The 23,306-nt window shown below is 40.0% G+C and overlaps 2 protein-coding genes across 2 annotated transcripts in view; one reads left to right on the forward strand and one right to left on the reverse strand.

Annotated features, from left to right (window-relative positions):
- LOC117374580 (myosin-11-like) overlaps nt 1-23,306 on the forward strand; it is a 46,999-nt gene that overhangs the window by 19,284 nt on the left and 4,409 nt on the right. The window contains exons 23-40 of the mRNA XM_055223812.1: nt 377-583; nt 1,112-1,249; nt 1,788-1,911; nt 2,975-3,146; nt 3,907-4,119; nt 4,972-5,116; nt 6,219-6,425; nt 7,841-7,945; nt 8,407-8,559; nt 9,236-9,484; nt 10,233-10,445; nt 11,302-11,514; nt 17,087-17,248; nt 17,531-17,659; nt 18,133-18,221; nt 18,859-18,982; nt 19,253-19,461; nt 22,695-22,803. Of these exons, the coding sequence (XP_055079787.1) occupies nt 377-583; nt 1,112-1,249; nt 1,788-1,911; nt 2,975-3,146; nt 3,907-4,119; nt 4,972-5,116; nt 6,219-6,425; nt 7,841-7,945; nt 8,407-8,559; nt 9,236-9,484; nt 10,233-10,445; nt 11,302-11,514; nt 17,087-17,248; nt 17,531-17,659; nt 18,133-18,221; nt 18,859-18,982; nt 19,253-19,461; nt 22,695-22,803 (2,961 nt within the window). The remainder of the gene's footprint in view (nt 1-376; nt 584-1,111; nt 1,250-1,787; nt 1,912-2,974; nt 3,147-3,906; nt 4,120-4,971; nt 5,117-6,218; nt 6,426-7,840; nt 7,946-8,406; nt 8,560-9,235; nt 9,485-10,232; nt 10,446-11,301; nt 11,515-17,086; nt 17,249-17,530; nt 17,660-18,132; nt 18,222-18,858; nt 18,983-19,252; nt 19,462-22,694; nt 22,804-23,306) is intronic.
- LOC117374581 (uncharacterized) lies at nt 11,965-16,194 on the reverse strand. The gene is made up of 4 exons (XM_033970747.2): nt 15,785-16,194; nt 14,333-14,420; nt 13,466-13,691; nt 11,965-12,962 (listed from the first exon to the last, which is right to left on the reverse strand). The coding sequence occupies exons 1-4, from the start codon at nt 16,049-16,051 to the stop codon at nt 12,605-12,607; spliced, it is 939 nt and encodes a 312-aa protein (XP_033826638.1). The 5' UTR covers nt 16,052-16,194; the 3' UTR covers nt 11,965-12,604.

A 23,306-nucleotide genomic window follows, 5' to 3' on the forward strand; every position in this document is an offset into this window, starting at 1 on the left:
ACCTATATTACAGTATTTTGCATATTTGTTCACTTTTTTAAAGTGCTGCTAGTTTTTTTAATCTTCATTTAGAATACCTAGAGTAGTTGCTGTGGATCTGTATTCTGCCAGGAGAGGACACACAAATGCCCAAACAAAATGCTAAGACATGCTGCCCTTGCCCAGAAAGTGTCTTTTTTTACTACAAATAGACATTATTATTTAAATAATAATATAATAATATAAGAAATCATGGAATGCATTAGAAAAGTGAGGAATACGTTTGGACAGCACCAAACCATTTAAAATTAACTACTTTGGTTTTTCATGTTTTTAATCAGGTACAGTGCTTTTAATTGGAATTAAAACATAATGTGTCCTTATATTGTGTGTGTAGTTACTGGAGGAACGTGCTGCCCTGGAGCTGCGGCTGCAGGCAGAGACAGACCTGTACACAGAGGCAGAGGAGATGAGGCTGAGGCTCGAGACCAAACACCGAGAGCTGGAGGAGGTGCTCAGGGAGATGGAGATCCGACAGGAGGAGGAAGAGGAAAGGGCCAATTCTCTGCACGACCACAAGAGGGAGCTAGAGCAGCAGCTGCAGGTACAGGGGAACATCTTTACCCATTTGTTTGTATATTGAGCATAAAGATGGAATATATGTCAAAGTATGTATAACATTACAATTGTTTTGGAGATGTGCTTAATTAAAATATTGAGTATATTGTCTATAATTAAAATGATTCAAAATGAACTCAAAAAGAGACAGAAACATCTAGTGTAATCTCCCAAACAACATTAAGTGATATTTCTTCACTTCTGTGGTTAATTTTATGGTTCTTTCATGTTTTGGGCGTGATCCATTGCTTGCCACTGTGAAATTTGACAATGAGTGGTCAGCCTTTCAAATCTTAAACAGGAAATCAATTGAATCATATCTATTATAAGCCATTTTAGATAGAAATGGCTGTAAACAATGAAGAAACTGTAACATAATGGTCTATATATGTTAATTTAATACTAAATACCTGAAAGAGCATGTTTCATTAACAGTTATCTGATCTGCAATATGGCAACATTTATTTAAAGATAAAGATTTACATTACCATTACTCTGGTGCACTTTTTTGCAGCATGCAGAGGCCCATATTGCAGAGCAGGAGGATGCATTTCAGAAACTTCAAATGGATAAAAACACTTTAGATGCAAAAATGAAGAAGGCAGAGGAGGAGATTCTGATGATGGACGACCACAACAACAAACTACAGAAGGTTGGAAATGAGATTTATAAATACGGCACTATATATAACAACTATACTACTACATATAACAAACTTATGATCAAGGACGAACAAAACATTTAATTCTGTCACTGGACAAAAGTTTTAGAGTTAACACATTTCGCCACTCATCCAATAGGTTTCTTCAGTGCTGATTAAATCGGGACTAAATCTGCTTTGCTCATGCAGCAAAGTGAAACGGGGATGAACAGCCAAAGTGCAGTCCATCATAATGCTATGAAAATAAAATAGGTTATTGGTAAATGCAGACAGCACACAGTGGTCTTGACACAAAGTGCTGCTTCATTATATACTCTATGGGGGGAAAAAATAAATGTATTAATTTACAAAAATGGCTACCACAGCTTTAAATAGGAATTAAAACATCCCCGAACTAGGATTTCTAAACCATGTCTAAACCAGGTCTAGAGAAGCACTAAGCCAGAAGAAATCTGAGGCTAATTCAGGTGTAAAAATTAAACAAATAAATAAAATTCACAAGGAAAACTTAATATGATCTGTTTTTCAGGAGAAGAAGTTACTGGAGGAGCGACTGGCCGACATGACTTCAAATCTGGCTGAAGAAGAAGAAAAATCCAAGAACTTAACCAAACTCAAGACCAAACACGAGTCTATGATCTCCGAGCTGGAGGGTCAGTGAACGCACTATGGCATTTATTTGTAAAAAGGCAGATTAAACTCATGATTCACAAGTTTAATCTATCTTTCTAGAAATACTTTGTTTTTTCTACACAAATAGTTGTTTTTGCATGAACTACCCCTGTCTTGTCAGTGCAGTTTGGGTCAGATTGAGATGCGTAATAGTTTTGAGTGCTTTTGCCACATCCCCTTTTTAGTCTTTAGTCAACCAAGAATTTCTTTCATTGACTATAGCCCTACTGCACTCAATATTTCCCACAATGCATTTTGACCAGTAGTATAAAGTTATGATCACTATAGACCAAAATGCATTATGAGTCAACAGAACACAACACGCGCTGGTTTAACATACCACTGTAATTATGAATAAAACACTTTTAAATAATTTGTTGCATGACTTACTTTGAGATGTTAAAATATCGATATTTTCCCCTCTAAGGCAAAACTGAATGATCCAGTCTGTTCTGACCATAGACTGTATATATAAATTGACATGGCTAACCTGCTGGCCGCCATATTTCAAATAGGAAGTGATCATGGGCACGCTTCCATCTCCATCAACTCTGGCTCCAATTCACTTTACATTAGAAAACTGTTGCCCCTCTCTCCGTAACTGCTGCTGTCAGGAATATTTTAAGACCAAAATGACGAGCCTATCCACCCACTCTACATGATCCTGGTGTTTTTATTTCACTATTGTGCCAATTACTCTAAATATGAACATTAATACGAGACAAATCAGCTGCCTTCTATCTCCGAGGTTGTTCCCACTAGCGTTGGCAATAGGTTTGATTGACTTAATATTAGTCTGTAAAAATTGTGCTTGTGTGCCAGACTGATTCTACGGAAATCTGCTATTTGGGGTCTGGGAGAAAAAAAGTCTGCTAAACCCATAGAGTCACGTGACCCGTATGTAATGTGAATGAGTGAACTATAGAGTCTGCTAAAGAGTGCAGGGCTGTGTAGAGAGTGAGGGGTTGAGGGGGTGGGCCAGGGTGGACATTCAGACTCATTCAATTATATTTTTATAATTAACTTTGGCTTTGTCTTTCTCAGTGCGTTTGAAAAAGGAGGAGAAGAGTCGACAGGACGTGGAGAAGGCGAAGAGGAAGTTGGAGGCGGAGCTCGGAGAGACGCAGGAGCAGAACAACGAGCTCCTGAGACAACTGGAGGAGCTGAGAGCCCAGCTTACAGCCCGGGAGGAGGAGCTACAGGCCGTCAACGCGCGGTAGAACATAGAGCTTTTTTCAGCTTTAAAACTTATATTATTATACTATATCTTTGAGGTGCAAAGTAGTGCAAAGTATTAAATGTATTTCACTAAAGGTGCAATATGTAACTTAAGTACTAGCAGAGTGTACAGCATCTGTTTGCTTATTTCTTTACCTTGAATGTTCCACAGTATGATATAAACATATCTATTTTTCATAACAAACAAAACAACGTGCATTCTGTGACATCTGACATTGACAGTTGACAGTTTGGCCACCTGCTTGTGTCCATGAAGTTTAGAGAAGTTAAATGCCATAGTGTGGAACATTCCAGGCAAAATAATAGCATCACCATGGACATAAGGACGTGGGGGCTCTCCACCAGAAAGGTTACATAGTGCACACTTAATAAATAAATGTATTCTAGTCATAGTGGCTACACCTTTTTTTTGTATTAGTGAGCACATTTCTTTTGCTCCAGAAGTGAGATATTAAAAGCTCTTGAGATAAAAATAAGATCACTGTTATACCGTTTGCCTCGAATTATTATGTTTTATTGTCCTTTACGGCGAAACTCCGCTCTGGTCTCTTAAAGTTGCGAAACGCACTTATAAACTCATCATGGTGAATAATTAAGATGTTCAGAATGCATAAGGTAAGTGAGGAGTATCTCTGGACCACAGCAAACTATTTAAACAATTTTTTTTCTGTGTTTAACATGGTAAAAATCAGTACAGCGCATTTAAATAAAACCTATGTGTTTTTTTTCCCATGTAGTCTGGAGGAGGAGAGTACCCAGCATGCATTGACTGTGAAGAAGGTCCGAGAGTTGGAGGGTCTTCTGTCCGAGCTCCAGGAGGACGTGGAGAGGGAGCGATCGCAGAGGAACAAAACCGAAGCCCAACGACGAGATCTGGAGACGGAGCTGCACCATCTGAGGACTGAGCTGGAGGACAGTCTGGACACGACAGCAGCGCAACAAGAGCTACGGTCTGAGAAATATATTTAAAAACTCTCAAACTTTTCACACCAAGCAGCACCAAAGAAAAGATGTGGCTTTCTGAGTACCCTGGATTTAAATCAAACAGTGGTGGAAGGTAGTAAAGTACTGTACTTAAGTAGAGTTTTTAGGTATCTGTACTTAAGTAAATTTTACAGTGGGTACTTTTTACTTTTACTTCACTATCTGTACTTTCTACTCCACTACATTTTTTTACTGAACTGAAAAGTAAAAAGTGATAATTGATTTGAGGGGTTATTATTTTGAGTTCAAGCTTTGGCTTTGAGCAAACAAAATTTGTAAGAAACATTAAGAATTTGATTTGTATTTTTACTAACCAACTGACAAAAATATTAATCATTTTTTAATCAATATCTCTACATTTTACACTTTAACAAATCAACAAAACGTGTGAAATACTTTTACTTTTTACTGTTAAAGTATATTGCTTAAATACTTAAATACTAGATTTTTTCATGTGATACTTTTACTTGAGTAAGTTTTAACTCTGTATCTGTACTTTTACTTGAGTAGCAAAATTGAGTACTTCATCCACCACTGAAATCAAGTAAATAACAGTAATATTAAGTAATATTCCTGGTCTAATCTGGGCTAAACCAGGTCTAAAAATGTACTACATCATTCCTACATCAAGAAATTATCAAAAGGAGAACAAAAAAGTGGATAAAATAAACAAACCCACAAACTGAAGAGCTGTCCAAGTATCACCTGAAGGAGGTTGTTTGACCAGTGGTCCATGGGCGTATACTAGTTTATGTGGTATTATACTTGTTCTGATACAGCTCAAGATCGTTCTAAAGTTGTTTTGTTGTTGTGTTCAGGGCGAAGCGTGAACAGGACGTGCTGATGCTGAAGAGGGCGATGGAGGAAGAAGGCCGCGCTCATGAAGCTCAGATACAAGAACTGAGACAGAGACACAACCAGAGTCTAGAGGAGCTGAGCGAGCAACTGGAGCAAGCCAAGAGGGTAATTAACCAGGAATATAACAGGACTATAACAGGACTAAACCAGGACTGAACTAGGATTGAAGCAGGACTGAAGCAGAACTAGACCAGGACTAGACCAGGGCAGAAACAGGACTGGACCAGGGCTGAACCAGGACTGAAGCAGGACTAAACCAGGACTAAACAAAGACTAAACCAGGACTTGAGCAGGACTAGAGCAGGACTAGAAAATAGGACTAAACTAAACCAGGACTAAACCAGGACAGAACCAGGACTGAACTAGGGATGAACCAGGATAAAACCAGGACAAAAACAGGACTAAACCAGGGTTAAACCAAGACTAAACCAGGTCTAGGCCAGGACTAAAATAGGACTAAACTACAAACTAAATCAGGACTAAACCAGGACTGAATCAGGACTAAAACCAGAATTGAATCCAGTATAGAGAAGGCCTAACTCCCAATTAGGGGCATATGTAACTCATATGTAAGTCATATGTAACTTGTACTCAGTCAAGATTAATTTATTTATATATTTATTTGACAGGGACAATGCAATCTGACATAGTTACAACATGAACATTGCAGCTGATGTGATGCATATAGAGTTTATAGCAAGAGCTAATTCTCAACTCCCGTCCCTGGTTGGGCTTCTCCACAATTCACCAATATGCAAAGTATATTAAAACCCCTGCCCCTTAAAATAGTTACATCAGTGCCCAAAAATACATTCAACACTCACACGCTCTCTCACTCACCAACTGCCATACTACCTATTTACAAGTGGGTACAGTTTTGACTCATTTTTCAGCCAGTTCTTAACCCTAGAGGTGAACATTTTCAACTCAGAAATGTTTTTTTTATTTCAGTGGGCAGTGAGTTCCACAGTTTGCAGCTCTGATATGAAAAGGCAGACTGTCCAAAAGAGGTTCTGCATTGTGGGATTTTACAGTTCTTGTTTATGGTGCCTCTTGTCACTCTGGTGCTGTTTAGTCTTTGTATAAATGTACTGAGTGGTTCTGGGGCCCAATCAAATTAGAACTTCGAGGACCAAACCCAAGTCTAAGCAGAACTAAACCAGAACTAAACTAGGATAGACGCCATAAACTTGATTGTTATTCTCAGGTACGTTCCGGTCTGGAGAAGGCCAAGCAGGTTTTGGAGAAGGAGGTGTCCGAGATGAGAGCCGATCTGCAAACTCTCTCCAGCGCCAAACAGGAAGTGGAGCACAAGAAGAAAAAGGTTGAAGGTCAATTTAACGAGCTGCAGACGAGGTTCAGCGAGGGAGAGCGACAGAGGAACGAGCTGGGAGAGAGAGTCAGCAAGATGGCCGTGAGTTTGGGGTCTCTTCAGTCCAACAGATCAGTTTGATTGTGGAGATAAAGAATAATGTCTAATTGTAAAGTATATTGTACATTATAATGGTGATGATTATTATAATGAGTCATTGAGGTGGGCAATATTTACTGAAGATGTCACGATTTTATTATGATTTATGCAGTTTGGATCTGTTATTAAGGGAAACTAAAGCCATGTTCTAGCTCACTCTTCACTGTGATTGATTAAATCCACCTGTCACTCACTCAGAACTTGAAGGAGGCTGACCAGGAGTGCACTGAATCCAGAAATGGTGATCTCACCAAAATAGAGTATTGTCACAGGACTAAACCAGGACCAGATCCAGACCTGAGGAGAGACCAGGACTAGAGCGGCACTAGAGCGGCACTAGAGCGGCACTAGAGCGGCACTAGAGCGGCACTAGAGCGGCACTAGAGCGGCACTAGAGCGGCACTAGAGCGGCACTAGAGCGGCACTAGAGCGGCACTAGAGCGGCACTAGATCCAGACCTGAGGAGAGACCAGTTTAGACCAGGACTAAAGCACGAATAAAGCAGGAGCAGAGAACCAGATCCAGAATGAGGAGAGACCGGGTTAGACCAGGACGAAAGCAGGACGAAAGCAGGACGAAAGCAGGACTAAAGCAGGACTAAAGCAGGACTAAAGCAGGACTAAAGCAGGACTAAAGCAGGACTAAAGCAGGACTAAAGCAGGACTAAAGCAGGACTAAAGCAGGACTAAAGCAGGACTAAAGCAGGACTAAAGCAGGACTAAAGCAGGACTAAAGCAGGACTAAAGCAGCATTACACCATGACTAAATCGGGACTAAACCAGGACCAGATCCAGAATGCGGAGAGACTGGGTTAGACCAGGACTAAAGGGGGACTAAAGGGGGACTAAAGGGGGACTAAAGCGGGACTAAAGCAGGACTGAACCAGGATTAAACCAAGACTAAAGCAGGAGTAAAGCAGGACTAAATCTACCTGTCACTCACTCATAGCATGAAGGAAGTTGGCCAAATAGGAGGAGTGCACTGAATCAGGAAATGACGATCTCATCCAAATAGCAAATTGTTGCAGAAGGAGATCATGAACCTTTTTTCCTGTAATATAAGATCAGATAAGGTCTTATTGTTTCTTATGACTGAAATTTTAGGACAGGATGTCACATGCTTTAACACAGAGAAAGACATCACCCCATAACCTCATACAATCAAAATCCACTATTGAACATAAAAAAGACCAACAATAACCACGAGCGATATAGGGTGTAGTGTATAGAGCATTTACTCAATAAACCTAGATTATGTTTATTTTCTATGTATTTGTATCTAAGCAAATCTCTTTTTTAACTTCAAGATTAATATTCTTATCCAATTGATAGATAAATCCTTGTTTTTTCCTGTTTCAGATGGAGCTGGAGACAGTGAACGGTTTATTGAATGAAGCTGAAAACAAAAACATCAAACTGAGCAAAAATGTGACAAGCCTCAGCTCTCAACTGCAGGACGTTCAGGTACTCAAGCATGCATTGGTCAAATTTTAAATAAATATATCTACTCTGTGAGACTCTTTATCTCTTATCACACAGATATTGTACATTAAAGATGTGCTGCGTAACTTTTCTGGTGGATTTTCAGCTACCTGCCTCCATGGAGAAGTTATTGCTTTGCCAGTAATGTTACGCTGTATGGCATTAAACGCATCAATCTACATTTTGTACAATTTGAGATTTTAGAATAAAAAAGTAAAACATATTTCACTCAGATTTTTCTCAACAGAAACAACTTAATAAATGTCATTTTTATTTATTTATTTTTGCTAAAGGACAGGACTGGGGTTCGAAACCTGAGGAAATCACCACTCAAATTACATTCACCACATCGCATAATCTTCCATATCCCTGTTGTTTTTGATTCTGTTGTTTTTTATGTTGTTTTATATGCTGTTTCTAATGCGTTCTCTCGTCTCTGTTAGGCGTTGTTGGAGGAGGAGAGCCGTCAGAAGCTGAGTGTCTGTGGGCGTCTGCGTCAAATGGAAGAGGAGAGGATCGGTCTGATTGAGCAACTGGAGGAGGAGACGGAGGCCAAGCACAGCTCAGAGAGACAACTGAGCGGCCTCAACAGCCAGGTCTGAACCACCAAAAACACATGAGGATGGGTTTAGAGTCAAGATACAACCAGGACTCTGGTAAACCAAGATGACAAGGTTCAAATCAGTAAAACAGAACTAACCGGGGACTATACTGAAACTAAGGTGGTTTTTACACATGTTCTAGTGCGCACTTGATCTAGTTCAAGTTCTTTTTACTTCACTATTGGGTCAGTTCACACGCACCGCTCTTCATTCATCCCATACACCGCACCATGAGCCACGTGAGAGGCATCAGCTGATCACAGAACGTATTTCCATGACAACAGACTTATGCACACGCTCACTTCCTTGGTGCTGTACACGGTGGTCTGTTCTTTCACCTGTGGCTAAATGTACCACAGACAGCCCAAGGTTTACCTACACAGAGGAGGAGAAGTGTCTGAGTCCAGTGTAGTCTTGATTTAGGCTTGGTTATATTCTGAATTCAAAGGGCCCATATTACGCTACTTTCTGATCTATGTTACGATGTTATTTCCTTGCCAAAACATACCTGGAGTTGTGTTTTGTTTCATTCACACGTTTAACACACAAACCCTGCATATTTAGGCTGAGTTATTTTATCAAACAGAAAACACTTGTGATGTCATGTGGCAATACAGGAAGTGATCCAAGATATTTGAACTTCGTCTCTTGTGTTTGTCGTTTGCTGCAGTTGTCAGACATGAAGCGGCGTCTCGATGAAGCTCTCGTCTCTGTGGAGTCTCTGGAGGAGCAGAAGAAGCGTCTGCACAGGGACCTGGATCTGGCCCAGGCCGAAACCCAAGAGAAAGCCTCATCTCTGGACAAACTAGAGCGGAGCAGAGCCCGTCTCCAACAGGAGCTGGAGGATGTACTGATGGAGCTCGAGACTCAGAGGCAGCTCACCACCAACCTCGATAAGAAACAGAGACGCTTTGACCAGGTGAGGGGCAGATGGAGGGGGAGCAGTGGATTTTCACAACAGGATTTTAAACATATTGAGATGAGGATATATAAAAGGTAAATTATTAATATGCAGGTTTTGTGTTGTGGTCACTGGTTGGATAATATTAGCAGCATAAAAGACATTTTGACTAATAAAAATTATAGTAGTATAAATACCATAGGAAAAAAATACTCATGAGAAAATCTACTTAAGTGAAAGTATTAAAGTACCTGTTTAAAAATGTACTTAAAGAGTAAAAAGCAAAAGTATTTCACGCAGATTTTGAGGTGTTATGAAGCTTCAGATGTAGTGAGTTTTATAAAGTTTTGTGTTGAATCAATTAAATGAGTCGTTTTTTTTCCTACCTGTTTTTTGCTCAAATAAAAAAACCTTTTTACTTTTCGGTTCTGTTCAAAATGTAATACAAAAAAGTACAGATGCCTGCTCTCAAATGCAGTGATGTAAAAGTAAAAAGTGTCCACTGTAAAATGCACCTAAGTAAAGAACAGATACCAAAAGTACTATTACTACTAAAGCACAGTACTTTTTTACTTTTACTTCGTTACATTTTGCCACTGGTTGGAATTACCTTGAATCAAATAATAAGTTGTCAAATTATTTAGACACAATAACTAAATAAAGAACTAGCCACAACCTCCCTCTAAGTTAGTCATTTTAATAACTTCCTTTTTGAATAGTTTTGGACATCTTGTATATTTTTAAACCATTTTTTTCTCTGCTGTAGCTTCTGTCTGAGGAGCGTGCTGTTTCGTGCAAGATTGCAGAAGAGAGAGATCGAGCTGAGGCCGAGGTGAGAGACCGAGAGACCAGGATCTTGGCCCTGAGCAGGACCCTGGAGGAGACACAGGGGGCGCTAGAGGACTCCGACCGCACCATGAGGAGTCTGAGGGCCGAGATGGAGGAACTGCTCAGCTCCAAGGACGACGTGGGCAGAAATGTAAGAGCCCTAGTTTAAAATATAAAGAGAGGACAGGTAAAAATGTGGTTGTAGAATGTACTATTACAATTCAAAATGCAGACCTGGCTCATAGTTAATATCTCTGTAGATAAACATTTAATACGATCAAACATTTTCTCAGCCCCTGATGATAAACAAGATCGTGTAGCTCTGTTTATTAACCAAAGCTTTTGATTCAGTGGATCATGAAGGCCTCTTGAAGCGCCTGAGTGCTACATGTAATTGGTTCTAAAAATGATCTTTCAAACTGAACCCAGGCAGTAGTAGCCGATGGGTTTAAATCATATTTTCTAACTCTGAGTAAAGGAGTGCCTAAAGGCTCAATTGTGGGACCCTACTTTTTACTATTTTTTATTGATTCCTTTGGTTACAATTTAAGAGAACATTTATATGCAGATGCTGTTTTGTATGCATGTGCTCCCTTTGCTGATCAGACAGTTTTAAAACTGCAACAAGATTTAAATTAAATCCAAATTTCTCTCATAAATCTTAAACTGTCATTGAATGCAAATAAAACTAAGTATACAATTTTTTTCTAAATAACATTTAAGTAACGTGCAACGTAACATGCAACATGCACCTTTTAACTTTAGTGCTGTAGAGATTGGAAATTACAGGGCTGAAATAATGATTTCTAGTGAAGGTGTATGGACTTTAAAAACACAGTGGAGTACTTCCTGTATTACCACATGACATCATAAGGTGGACTAGAGTGGGGTTTTTTTTGTACGAAGAACCTAAATATGCAGAGTTTTTGTGTTAAACATGTGTGAATGAAACAAAACACAACTCATACTTTGAAACCGTGATGTGATTGTTTTTCGTTGTGTGTTAGGTGCACGATCTGGAGAAGGCGAAACGCGGTCTGGAGCTGATGGTGGAGGAGATGAGGACTCAGATGGAGGAGGTGGAGGACGAGCTGCAGGCCTCAGAGGACAGTAAACTCAGACTGGAGGTGACTCTGCAAGCCCTGAAGACCCAACAGGAACGAGAGCTCCAGACCAGAGAGGAGAGTGCAGAGGAGAGGAGGAGGGCAGTGGTCAAACAGGTGAGGAGGAGGGGGAGGAGAAGAGGAAGAGGGCTCATGACACAGGTGAGGAGGAGGAGGGAAGGAGGGTGATGATCAAACAGGTGAGAGAGGGATGGGGGGGAGAGAGAGGAGAGAACTCATGAAACAGGTATAAGTGTTTGTCCACTGATCCGGTTCAAATCCCACTCTCGACATAAACATCACTGGTAGAGCGGTGCAATTCCAGCTCCCACAGATGAATCCTGTCGTTGTGTCCTTGGGCAAGACACTTAACCCACCTTGCTTCCAGTGTCGGCATACGCTGGTGTATGAATGTGTGTGTGAATGGGTGAGTGGTTCCTTGATATAAAGCTCTTTCAGTGGCTTGGTGGAAAAGCGCTATATAAAAATGTGACCATGAAAAATGTGTGATAAAACTGCCCCCACCGTACATGTATGACCCAGGAGGGCAGTAAGTACAGACAATCTCCACAAGATGTTTTTTATTTTTATTTAAAACAAACAGGACCTTGTCTGTGTAAACCCTTAGTCGTCCAACAGAACAAACAGGACAGTGATTTTGTATTGTCTGGTCTGAGGTGTGTAACTATCAACACAATTAAGATTCATATTCTTTTACACTCATTTGACAGATTTTTGTGAGAAAATTTAAATTAATATGACACAATTGATTTGTTGTCTTTTAAAATAAGGTCATAAGGAGAATAAATCTTTAAATAAAATATAAACATGATAAAGACAATGGGCCAGTGTGAGGATGAACACAGAAAAAAATAAGAACAGTTGGATATCAGTCAGTAAGAGTGTGTTTTGTGGAGAAGAGATCAGACTTTGTGAATATTTTCTGTGTTAAATGACACAGATTAAAACCGTCTTTTTTGTACTACAATCACAACTGAACCTCGGTATTAAAACTGGCAACGTAAATGAGAAACTTTAAGTGAGGCTCATTCTAATTGATTAATTTTTCTGATTGAGAACCACAAATTTTTAAAATAAATAAATCAGACATCATGTGCAATGTTTTTGTAACTAAGAATAAATGGACATTCATACTGTACATATTTACAAGAGGCAGTTTTGTGAGTGTTTGTGCCGGGGCCCAAAATCAGGGTGAGTATACCGTTGTGTTCTGTCCCAGTCTGTCCTTGTTCTGATAGGATCCATGTTGGTTGATGAAGACGTGAGCAGCTAAAATGTCCTCCTTTGACGGGTTTTCACAGTCCGAGTTTTCGTTTTCGCTGTGGTCCTCTGTCACAGGCACCTCCAAAAGCTCCTCCATCTGACTCTGCCACCTCCGCCTGTACGAGCAGTGGGGGCATTTCTGACTGAAGGAAACCAATAGCCCTCTTCTGCGCCGCTTTACTACACAGTGTTTGGTGCAAATGGGGCATCTCTCAAACAGCTCTCGCAGACTGCTCGCAGAAACTATGTATTTGGCATCACCATATTCAGATTCAAAGTCACTGTAGAAAATAAAAAAGAATGAAATAATCAAATATTTAATCAAACATTAAGTCCAGTTGGTACACATAGTAATTCAAAGTACTTTACAGAATAAGAAAGATATCAAAATCAATTTACAAGCAAATCAAAACATAAAAAGAAAAAAACTACTCAAGTCCTGCTGCAAAAACTGTACTTTAGTAAGAGTAGAAAGTACACATGAAAAATATTACTCAAAAATGTTTAAAAAAAACTTTAAATCTTAAGTTTAAAAAAAAAAAAAACTTGATAAATTGGACTGAATTAAGTTGTTTTAGACTGTAAAATGCATATTCTCAAGGGTCTACAAGACTCACCAATTCCACAAACTTGGGATATTAATCTCATTCAATTCCACTATATAATTCTAACCTGTCCAGCTCAGTTTTAAGCTACGGGAATTATAGACTGATGTGATGTCATATAAACCCATTACAGTAAAGTGAGTATTTGTATATAGTTGTAGATTGGTACAAAACCATACCTCTGGTCAGATTCATCAGAGGCACGTGGCTCGTACATGGAGTTATGAGGAAGTAATGGAACTGAAATGTGCTCCTCCTCTTCTTCCTCTTTCACACGTATCCTTTTAGCTGGGCTTTCATCAGACTCATGGTTGGCTCTGTTCACTGCAGCGGAGGACTGGATTTGCCCGATCTGCTCTAAAATACTTGTACCTTTACTGATGCTTTTGTCAGTGGTTTGAATACCTGCACAAAAATAAAACATTGTAGACGTTAGTGTGGAAACTATGCTAAAATTTCAAACTCTATTTTTACTTTCTTAATGTTACCATGAGGTCTTATAACCGTTCTATTACTGCAGTACTGATAACTGCTCAAATGAGTATGTAGTTTAGATATAAATTTTATTATCTACTAGTGTCTGGTAGAGAAATATAAAGTTGCAGAAGTTATTTAAAAGAGACAAAAGAGCTATTGCTAATATGTTAATAGTTAATACTTCCAGCAACTACAACAGTGGCTATGCTTACACACCAGAACTCTGATCATTATCTCATTTCTGGAGTTATTAGATTATTCAAATATGTAAACATGAATACAAAAAGAGCAAACTAATGCAGCAAAGACAAAAATTAATGAAACATTTTAAGATTTAGATTCAATTAAAACTCATTGCACTTTATCTCCAAACAATTACTCGAAATTCACTAATTAACTTCAACATGCCACCATGTGTTTTTATGATCAGATTACTGTTGTGTTGTAAACAAACACAGTCAGATCTAATTATTATGTTATCTGATTAGAGTTATCTGAATTGTACCATCTATGTGCAATGATGTGTTTTGACTGTTTGTTGTGTCAATATAGTGACATTTAGTTCTTACCTTTACTGCGGTGGTATCGCAATGTTCCGGCTGATAACTGTGTGCCAACTGACCTCTTGGCTGGGATGACGACAGGCTCCTCTGACCACTAACCAAAACAAATGCAACTGTTAGGAAGTTGTAAAATCACTTCAACTTTTTTGAGGTTTTATCCATGTGACACTGGTTTGCCCTCTTCACCGGAGTTGTATTTTGAGTAGAGCTGCAAAACTAATTGGAATCGAATCAAAATCACAGTTTGAATGGACGTAATTAGCAAATCTCAAAGGTTGCAGTTTCGTTATTTCGTTATTGCTCACTCTGTAGTTTAGATCCGTACAAGCATGTTCTTTAATGTGATTCTTGTGTTAGTTTGTCAATTCTTCAGGATAAGTTTAAAATGTGATCTTTAAACACAATCCTATTACTAAAACACAATTCACAGATCTAAGCCCAATTGCAAAGCTTGTCAGAAAAATCTACATTTTCCCCGTTCAGGAACATTCACGGTGATTCAAGCATGTTCGAATAATCTTGCACCAATTTGCATGTCTGTTTTCACTTATCACCTATTCCCGCCCACGCTCCTGCACCAAGTTTCAGTTATTTCACAAATTAAGACTTCTAAATCATACATCACACATACACACCTCCCAGTCTTTAACACAGTTTAAGACTAGACTGAAAAGACATCTCTTCTCCCTGCATTTAATACTAGCTAGACAGGATATCTTCATGTTTTATTGTTCTTTTCCTTTGTATCGTGTTATCTGTATATTTGCTTTGTTTTCACTTTTATATGAAGCACTTTGGTCAGCTGAAGTTGTTTTAAAAGTATAAATATAAAATTGAACTGAATACACAGGTCTAAAAATGATCAGTGGCCATTCTTCACAATAAAACACATTAATGACAATCTGTTGCCTGCTATGGTAAAATGTCATTAAGAGAGGGTTGGCTTATATTGACTGAGAATATTATTAGAAGTGCAAAGGTTTTGCAGTGCCAGTAAAATGTTTGTAAACTGGGGTGTAAGATCCTGTGTTGTCATGTGCAGAGCCAGGAATTTGAATAATCTGATCATTCAAGGTTCAGTCTGTCCTGTGAGGAGCTCTGTCAGATTCACCTTTAAGATCTGGAGACATTGGCATTCATGTCTGTATACATTATAAAGTATTTTCTTTACTATTCAGTATGAATGAGATATTCTGTGTTCTTAAAATTGAACTGACTTCTCAGTTCAGCAGTTTTGAACAGAAAGTCAATGCACCCATTTCTATTATGAAGACATTTTAGATCAACAAAGCATTTTACAAGAAGGAAAATGGTGATCTATTCTGTGGTGCCAGAAAAAAGCATAATATGTCTTCTTTAACAAGCGTCTAAGTATTCAGTCCTTTCAGCATTAATTGAGCCTGTGCTGTTCATTTACAATAAGAATGATCATTTAACATTAGCTTTAGTTTAACCTACCCATTCTGGTTTGATTAGCGGAGGAACGTCTTTTATTGTCGGGATAGCAGTGGATTTCAAACTCAGACGGCTTATTCGTCCACTCTCGTATAAATCTTTGTTCATAAAGCAGTCGTCTGTGAAATGTCGAGCACAAACAAAGGCGTTTTTGGGAGATATTTCGCCGAAAACGAACTCGGACCATTTCTGTCGGATCGTCTCGTCATTCGGGAATTTAAACATAACGGATCCTCGACACCCAAAGGCACATTTTCTCCATCCAGACATTTTATCATCAAACTAAATAATGCTACGAAACAAAAACGAATCGGACGAGCGGCTAAAGAGATAACGAAAGTGGTTTAATTTCAATCGAGCGCTCCTGAGTAGGCGTGTGTGTTTACTTCCGGGTTCAGTGCCCCGTTCCGGTTTCGTAGGATGTGGGCGGAGTTATAAATATAAACCAATTAATTTATTATCTTTATTTTATAGTTTAATTAAAATATCATTGGCGATTTTTTTTATTTTTATTAGCAATTAAACATTTAAGCCTACATGACAAATTGTTATTTATTTAACCTTATTTTTACCTGTGAACACCAGCTATAAACAAATAAAAGGCAAATTAAGAACAAATAAAAGGAAAGATTGCACAAATAACAAATGTGGCAGCAATCATGAAATGTATTAAATTATTACATTAAGGTGTACCTCCGGCTGGGATCCAGAATACACAATTCTCCAATACTTAGTTTGCGAAGATCTCATGTCTGTATACAAAATACAGCTATGTCACTCTGGATTTGCCAGGGAAGTCTACCCCAGTAGTTTAACAATATTCATTATTAATACATAAGCAGTACTTCATTTTCAGCATGTTGCGTACTATTAATATGATTTGAGTTGTGAGTGAGTTATTTCAAGAATTGTTTTGTTTGATATATCTTTTAGGCCAGGATTTCAACCTTTTTGACCTTGTGGCCCAACTTTTTCAATAGACCCACATAGTAACCTGGAGCTTATTAATCTATTAAATGTACGATATTTTTGTGTAGTCTTCAAGCAGAAGCTCGGAGATTTTTATTCAGTTACAAGAATTCTAAAAGGAGTTTGCTTTAAATTAATTAGACTGTGTGGAAGTGCCAGTGAGGGCCAACAGGGCCATGCTGGTCAAAAACAGAAACAAGATTACTCAAAAACAACTATTAAATATGCTAACAATATTTGACAACCACTATAATGTGGTTTAAAGCTCATAAAAGTCTGTCTAGCTTAATATGTCTTCAAAGCTGCAAGTCTGTATGTGTGTATGTTTGCATCTAGGTTCGAGAGCTGGAGGAGGAGCTGGAAGAGGAGAAGAAGCAGAGAAATCAGGCCTCTGCAGCAAAGAAGAAACTGGAGTCAGAGCTGAGGAGCACCGAGGAGCAGCTGGAGGTGGCCACCAGGGGGCGTGAGGAGGCTGCCAAACAGTTCAGGAAGATACAGGTCAGACAAACATCACACCTCAGTGAATTCAGGGGTTAGCGTGTGTAAGGCTGTTAAAACAAATGCCCCCAAGAGTTAAAATATAAACTACATATTCTTTACTTATGTAGATTGTTGTATTTAATTGATGCAAGTCTATAGGTAGTGATTTTTTTAAGTTATAATCACTGACTGAGTGAAGTTTGTGGAAATGCAAGCCCACTCAGTAAGAACGTTATTCAGTGCAGTAAAAACAGCCAAAAAGTTACATAGTGGGGCTTTAAAAATGCATTATTGTTTCAGGGCCAGTTGAAGGACCTGCAGAGGGAGCTGGAGGAGTCGGCCGCAGCCCACAGAGAAGTGTCGTGTTCAGCCCGAGAATCAGAGAGAAGACTGAAAACTGCAGAGGCCGAGCTCACACAACTGCACGAGGTCTGAACCAGGACTGGACCAGGGACTAGAACCCCCACCCACACCATTGTGTTATTCTTTCATTAATTATGTTGTTATTTCCTAACAATTCACAGACAGTGTGGGTTTTTCATGTTTCCTTTATTTTGATGTAATGTGATTGACACTTGCACATAGACCACACCACCTCAAAATTGGAACTAAACTAGGAGCAAATTTGAGAACAAACCAGGACTAAACCAGGACTAAACCAGGACTAGAACAGGACTAGAACAGGACTAGAACAGGACTAAACTGGGCTCAAACCACGACCTATTGAGAACAAGTTTGAACGCACCCTTGTAAACTCTTCTTTTGGAGTCTGTGTATAGTCCGGATCACAATTGCTTTATTAATAAATTAGTTGAGAATTATTTCAAGAACTGATAAATTGCTATTAATCCCTAAAACCAGGACAAGCCTTTTGCATTTCTAATTCGTTTGCACTTTTTCAGATGCTCTCTGTGGCTGAACGAGCTCGGAAACAAGCGGAGGGAGAGAGGGATGAGCTGCAGGAAGAGCTGGCTTCCAACTCTTCTGGAAAGTGAGGAAACTATTTGGATTATTTAGTTAAAGAGGAGTATTTTACTTCTATGGGATATTAACTGCTAACACATAACATATTTAGATCACCATGTTACCTTTTATTGTTTTGAAACTGCTATATATTCACCAAAAACAACCTTTTTATTTAATTTTTTTGACACTCTGAGTCCCCCCTCACTAGCCCTTCAGAGTGCTATCACAACGCAATCAGCTGCATCCCGCTAATGAAACTACTGCACATTGCATCATGTTTGTGAAGTACAGTTTTGTATCATGTTTTTGCATATTTATGGAGAACTGTCGTGTGGAAGCCTGAGTGACGCAGGCTTGTACGCAGAGTACTGGACAGAATAGGTCCCTGGAGAGATCGCTAAAACATTCAAACATGCATGGATGACATCTAAAACCTCTTGAGACATGTTTTTGATGAAGGAACAACAATATAACATGATAGAAAGCTAAAAAAAAAATTGATTTCGCATAATATTCCCTCTAAAAAGGGTTTAACAAGAGCAAATAACTGACCTCCTACCAGAAAAGTTATATAGTGCACGTTTATGTGGAATTTTGAATATAAGGGAAAAGTGCTCTCCTTGTTGCCTTATTAAACCTGTGTGCATTGGATTTGTTGACAGGTCTGTGTTTGGTGATGAGAAGCGGCGTTTGGAGAGTCGGATCTCTCAGCTTGAGGAGGAACTGGAAGAAGAGCAGAACAATGCGGAGAGTCTGAACGAAAGACTCCGCAAAACACAACAACTGGTACAATACTTTTTTTGAAACATTTAAATTCTTATTATTTGACATGTTGAAACTCGGTGAGGGAAATTAGTAGGAAATTGACTTATGGGCTTTGACAGTTGAGCTGCTTAACCTAAAATCTAAAGTTCTGCGTTACTGAGCACAATTCATTACAAATCCCTGTCTTTATATGACAAATAAATCCTACTGTCCAAAGATGACAGATACAACTGTCCACTCTAATGTTTTCCCCTCTCTAACCACTGACCTCTGACCTGTGTTATGTCTCAGGTGGAGCAGCTCGGAGCAGACCTGGCCTCAGAGCGTCTCTCGTCTCAGGGGAGAGAGTCGTCACGACAACAGCTGGACAAACAGAACAGAGAGCTGAGGGCGCGACTGCAGGAGCTGGAGGGACAGGGCCGCTCCAAACTCAAGGCCTCTGTCGCTGCCCTGGAGGCCAAACTCAGAGATGCACAGGAGCAGCTGGAGGCAGAGAGCAGGTGAGACACTGTACCAGGGTGGTTAGCACTTTTCCATTATAAGAACGGCCTGGGTCTGATTTGTTTGGGGAAAGATCTAATCTATCTAATAATCTATTTTGACAAAATTTTGCACTGAAAAGACCTGCTTTAGTTGCAAGCAAAACTAAACAAGTCTATCACCCAGACACACTTTGTATATGCAAAACATAAGGTTGGCCCACAGCATGCTATCACTTATTGATTTTTGGCCATAAAAGCAAACAGTTTGAGCTCCCTGAGCTCCCCCTCGAGTCTTCCTGTGTGGAGTGTGCATGTCTCCACCAGGGGCTCCAGCTGTAATAGAACAAAGGGTCATTTTGGTGAAATTGCCTTTGTTCTGACCTCTCCAAATTAAAATAATCACCATTATTGAACCCTCAGTAGTAAATGCACAAGTTTGGGGTCTTTGTAAAGGTAACACCCTATAGTTTTACCCACAGGTGTCAGAATCACTATAAGTTTGTCTGCTGAGCATTTATACACTTTGGAACACACATATAAACAAATTTTCTCATCCTCGCCAAAAAAATTTTGTGAAAATGAAGGTGTAGAAAGCTGCAGTAGGGAGCTGGGGCCAAAAATACACTATATCTCAACTGACAAGACTGTTGACCACTTACATTTCAAATTTGAGGTCAATACCTATAAAAAGGAGAGTTTTACAATCATTTTATCATGAGTAAGTCCAGGCCTCTCCAAACCTCCCCAAATGAAGACATTTGGAGAACGTTTGGAAAAAGTGCAATAACTTTTGAATGTTTCAACCCACAGACATCAGTGAGGGCTCAACTGAAAACTCACACTGAGAGGAATCTGTATCTGCACACCCAGCTGCTCTATTACTGTACATTTATATATCATATATCATCAAAACTCAATATAAAATGTATATTTGTATATAAAATACAGTCAAAACAAGTGCTATGGGTCAAAATAAATATATATTTACAAACCACACACTGCAAACAATCAACAAACACACACACACACTTCAAAATGTAAACAGACACACACTGGAAACTAAGAACACACTGTACATGATTCTGCAACAGTGGCTCAGTGGTTAGAGCTTTGGTCCCGCAACCCGAAGGTTGGTGGATCGAGTCCCACTCTGTCATTGTGTCCTGTGTGCGTGATGATTGGTGGTGGTCGCGGGGGGCGCAGATTTGCTAATGCTAACATATACACATTTGACCCACAATTAAGTTAATAGCAGAATAAACCACGCTTACCGATCAGAAACAGCATCCAGTCCATCAAAACATAAGGTCCCTCTACTCCTGAGTCCACCATGAGATCATCACTCGGTTCCACGAACCGCTCCGGGTCCGAGATGCCTCTAGTTTAAGTTGTACAAACATCCACAGTGTCCTCGGTTGCGCACTTCCTTTGTTTTGTCCGTTTCGTCATGTTTAAAACGCAAAACTGCTGCGTAATTTTACACGCGGATCTTTATATCCAGTCTCGTCTTTTTACGCGCGCAGCATACTCCGTCTGTTTACAGTAAACCACTGCATGTCACGCATCGGCGTGTTCCGCTGTTCATGGGCTTTAAGAGGAAAACATCACTAAACGTGTGTAATGTAACAGCTTGATTCTACAAGGGGGAGAGTGGGGCGTACTCTTCCAGTCATCTGTAGCTCTCATTCACTGTCCGCGGCTCCAGTAACCCACAGCCCCCACCTTATTGGCCAACTTTGGTGTCAATCACAAGCTAACGAGTTTGTTTTGCGCTGAGGAACAAAGTTGGCGCTGTCAGAAGTTTATTATGCCTGAAACTGACAAAAGAAATGCAGAGAAGTGACGGAACAGATTTCACTTTCCTGCAGCAAATTGGACATGGAGGCTCTAACTTCCTTTGTGGACATAATTTCTTGACTGGATTATATTCTCTGGACCTTTACGGAAAAGACCAACTTTGTGTGAATATGTTGATGTTTGACAGAACCAGAGCGCTCAAAGGGAAGTGAAGTCTAAATCCACTTCTGACTTCTCTGTAAAAACATCTTTCCTGTTAGCACTGTGGTGATTACAGGTGTAAATGGTTTACATATTCAGAAAGATGAATGCTGTAGCTTTCATTTGATGTGTAGATTGTTTGTGTGGGTGACGCAGAAATACACGTACATTGCTGTAAAGACGACCCGGGCGGGCCGTCAGAACGCTAAGTGGGCTGTGTACTTTCTCCCCTGCTCTTCTCCCTGTACACCAACTGCTGCACCACCAGCCACGACTCCGTCAAACTGGTTAAGATTGCGGATGACACCACCCTCACTGGACTCATCTCAGACGGCGATGAGTCTGCCTACAGGAGGGAGGTGGACCGGCTGGTGTCCTGGTGCAGCAGCAACAACCTGGAGCTCAACGCCCAGAAGACAGTGGAGATGATTCTGGACTTAAGGAAAGTCACAGCCCCCCTGCCTCCGCTCACCCTGACGGACTCCCCCATCACCTCTGTGGACTCTTTCCGCTTCCTGGGCACCTGCATCACCCAGGATCTCAAGTGGGAGCCGACCATCAGCTCCCTCATCAAGAAAGCCCAGCAGAGGATGTTCCACCTGCGGCAGCTGAGGAAACTCAAGCTGCCGGTCCAGATGATGGTGCAGTTTTACACTTCCATCATTGAGTCCATCCTCACCTCCTCCATCACTGTGTGGTTCGCTGGGGCCACTGCCAGGGACAGACAGAGACTGCAGCGCATTGTGCGCTCTGCTGAGAAGGTGATTGGCTGCAGCCTTCCATCTATACAGGACCTGTACGTCTCCAGGACTCGGGGGCGAGCAGGCCGTATAGCAGCTGACACCTCTCACCCTGGACATGGACTATTTGAGCCACTTCCCTCTGGCAGGAGGCTACGGTCCATTGGGACCAGAACCTCTCGCCATAAGAACAGTTTCTTCCCCTCTGCTGTTTGTCTCATGAACACTTTATAATATTTGCACTAAACTGGACACTTTATAATACCGGCCACTTTGCACTGTTTTTCTGATGCTGCTGTTGTATATATTTTCTCCCTTTTAAGTATTTCATTTGATTTTTTTTAAGCATATCTTTTTAACTTTGTGCATGCCCTTATTTGTATTTGTATTTATTCAGTGTGTTTATGTTGCACTTTTTCACCGAAGCAAGTTCCTAGTTTGTGAACTGTGTTCACAGACTATGGCAATAAAAGTCTTCTGATTCTGATTAAGGTGCTTTCCTTTACATTTCAGGGAGCGTCAGAACAATGGCAAGAGCCTCCGTCAGAAAGAGAAGAAACTCAAAGACCTCAGTGTTCAGATGGAGGACGAGAGGAAGCAGGCGCAGCAGTACAAGGACCAGGTACAGGACTGGGCTTATTTCATTTATTAAAAGATCATTGAGGGAGGCCGTCATCATTTACAATGATGTTGAGGCACGTGCAGCTGCAAAACAGGCTAAATTCTGTACAGAGGAACTCAGTCTGGACACCACCCCGGCTTCAGCCTGGAGAAAAACATAATGCACTCAGGTGCGTCTTTTTCACTGATGTATAGGAGATGGACAAGATGTTTTTGGGGGGAAATGTGAGGAGTCTGGCAGTGTCAGGCTACCTATTCACATAAAATATATACATGCTGACACTGAGTCCCACATGAGTGAATGACACCATTTTAATGTTAGTGTAATGGTCATCCAATTCTGCGAACAGAAAACGTTTCACAATTTTGTTCAGGCCCATTGAGCATAAACCAGGTGAAATATATCTGTGTTTTGGAAAAGCAACAATTCAATATTAAGACAGTCTTTTGAATGTGACTTGTTCTAAAATGAGTGTAATTAATGTTGTCTGTGTGGATATGTGC

This window comes from Periophthalmus magnuspinnatus, chromosome 8, assembly GCF_009829125.3.
Source record: "Periophthalmus magnuspinnatus isolate fPerMag1 chromosome 8, fPerMag1.2.pri, whole genome shotgun sequence".
Taxonomy (NCBI): Eukaryota; Metazoa; Chordata; class Actinopteri; order Gobiiformes; family Gobiidae; genus Periophthalmus; species Periophthalmus magnuspinnatus.

What these genes read in the sequence shown, in the direction of transcription:
- LOC117374581 (XM_033970747.2), bottom strand. Translation starts at nt 16,051, where the DNA reads ATGTCTGGATGGAGAAAATGTGCCTTTGGGTGTCGAGGATCCGTTATG. An exon ending in CGCTAATCAAACCAGAATGG is followed by an intron (nt 14,421 to 15,784) that starts GTAGGTTAAACT and finishes TGTTTTGGTTAG; the next exon opens with TGGTCAGAGGAGCCTGTCGT. An exon ending in TCTGATGAATCTGACCAGAG is followed by an intron (nt 12,963 to 13,465) that starts GTATGGTTTTGT and finishes TATTTTCTACAG; the next exon opens with TGACTTTGAATCTGAATATG.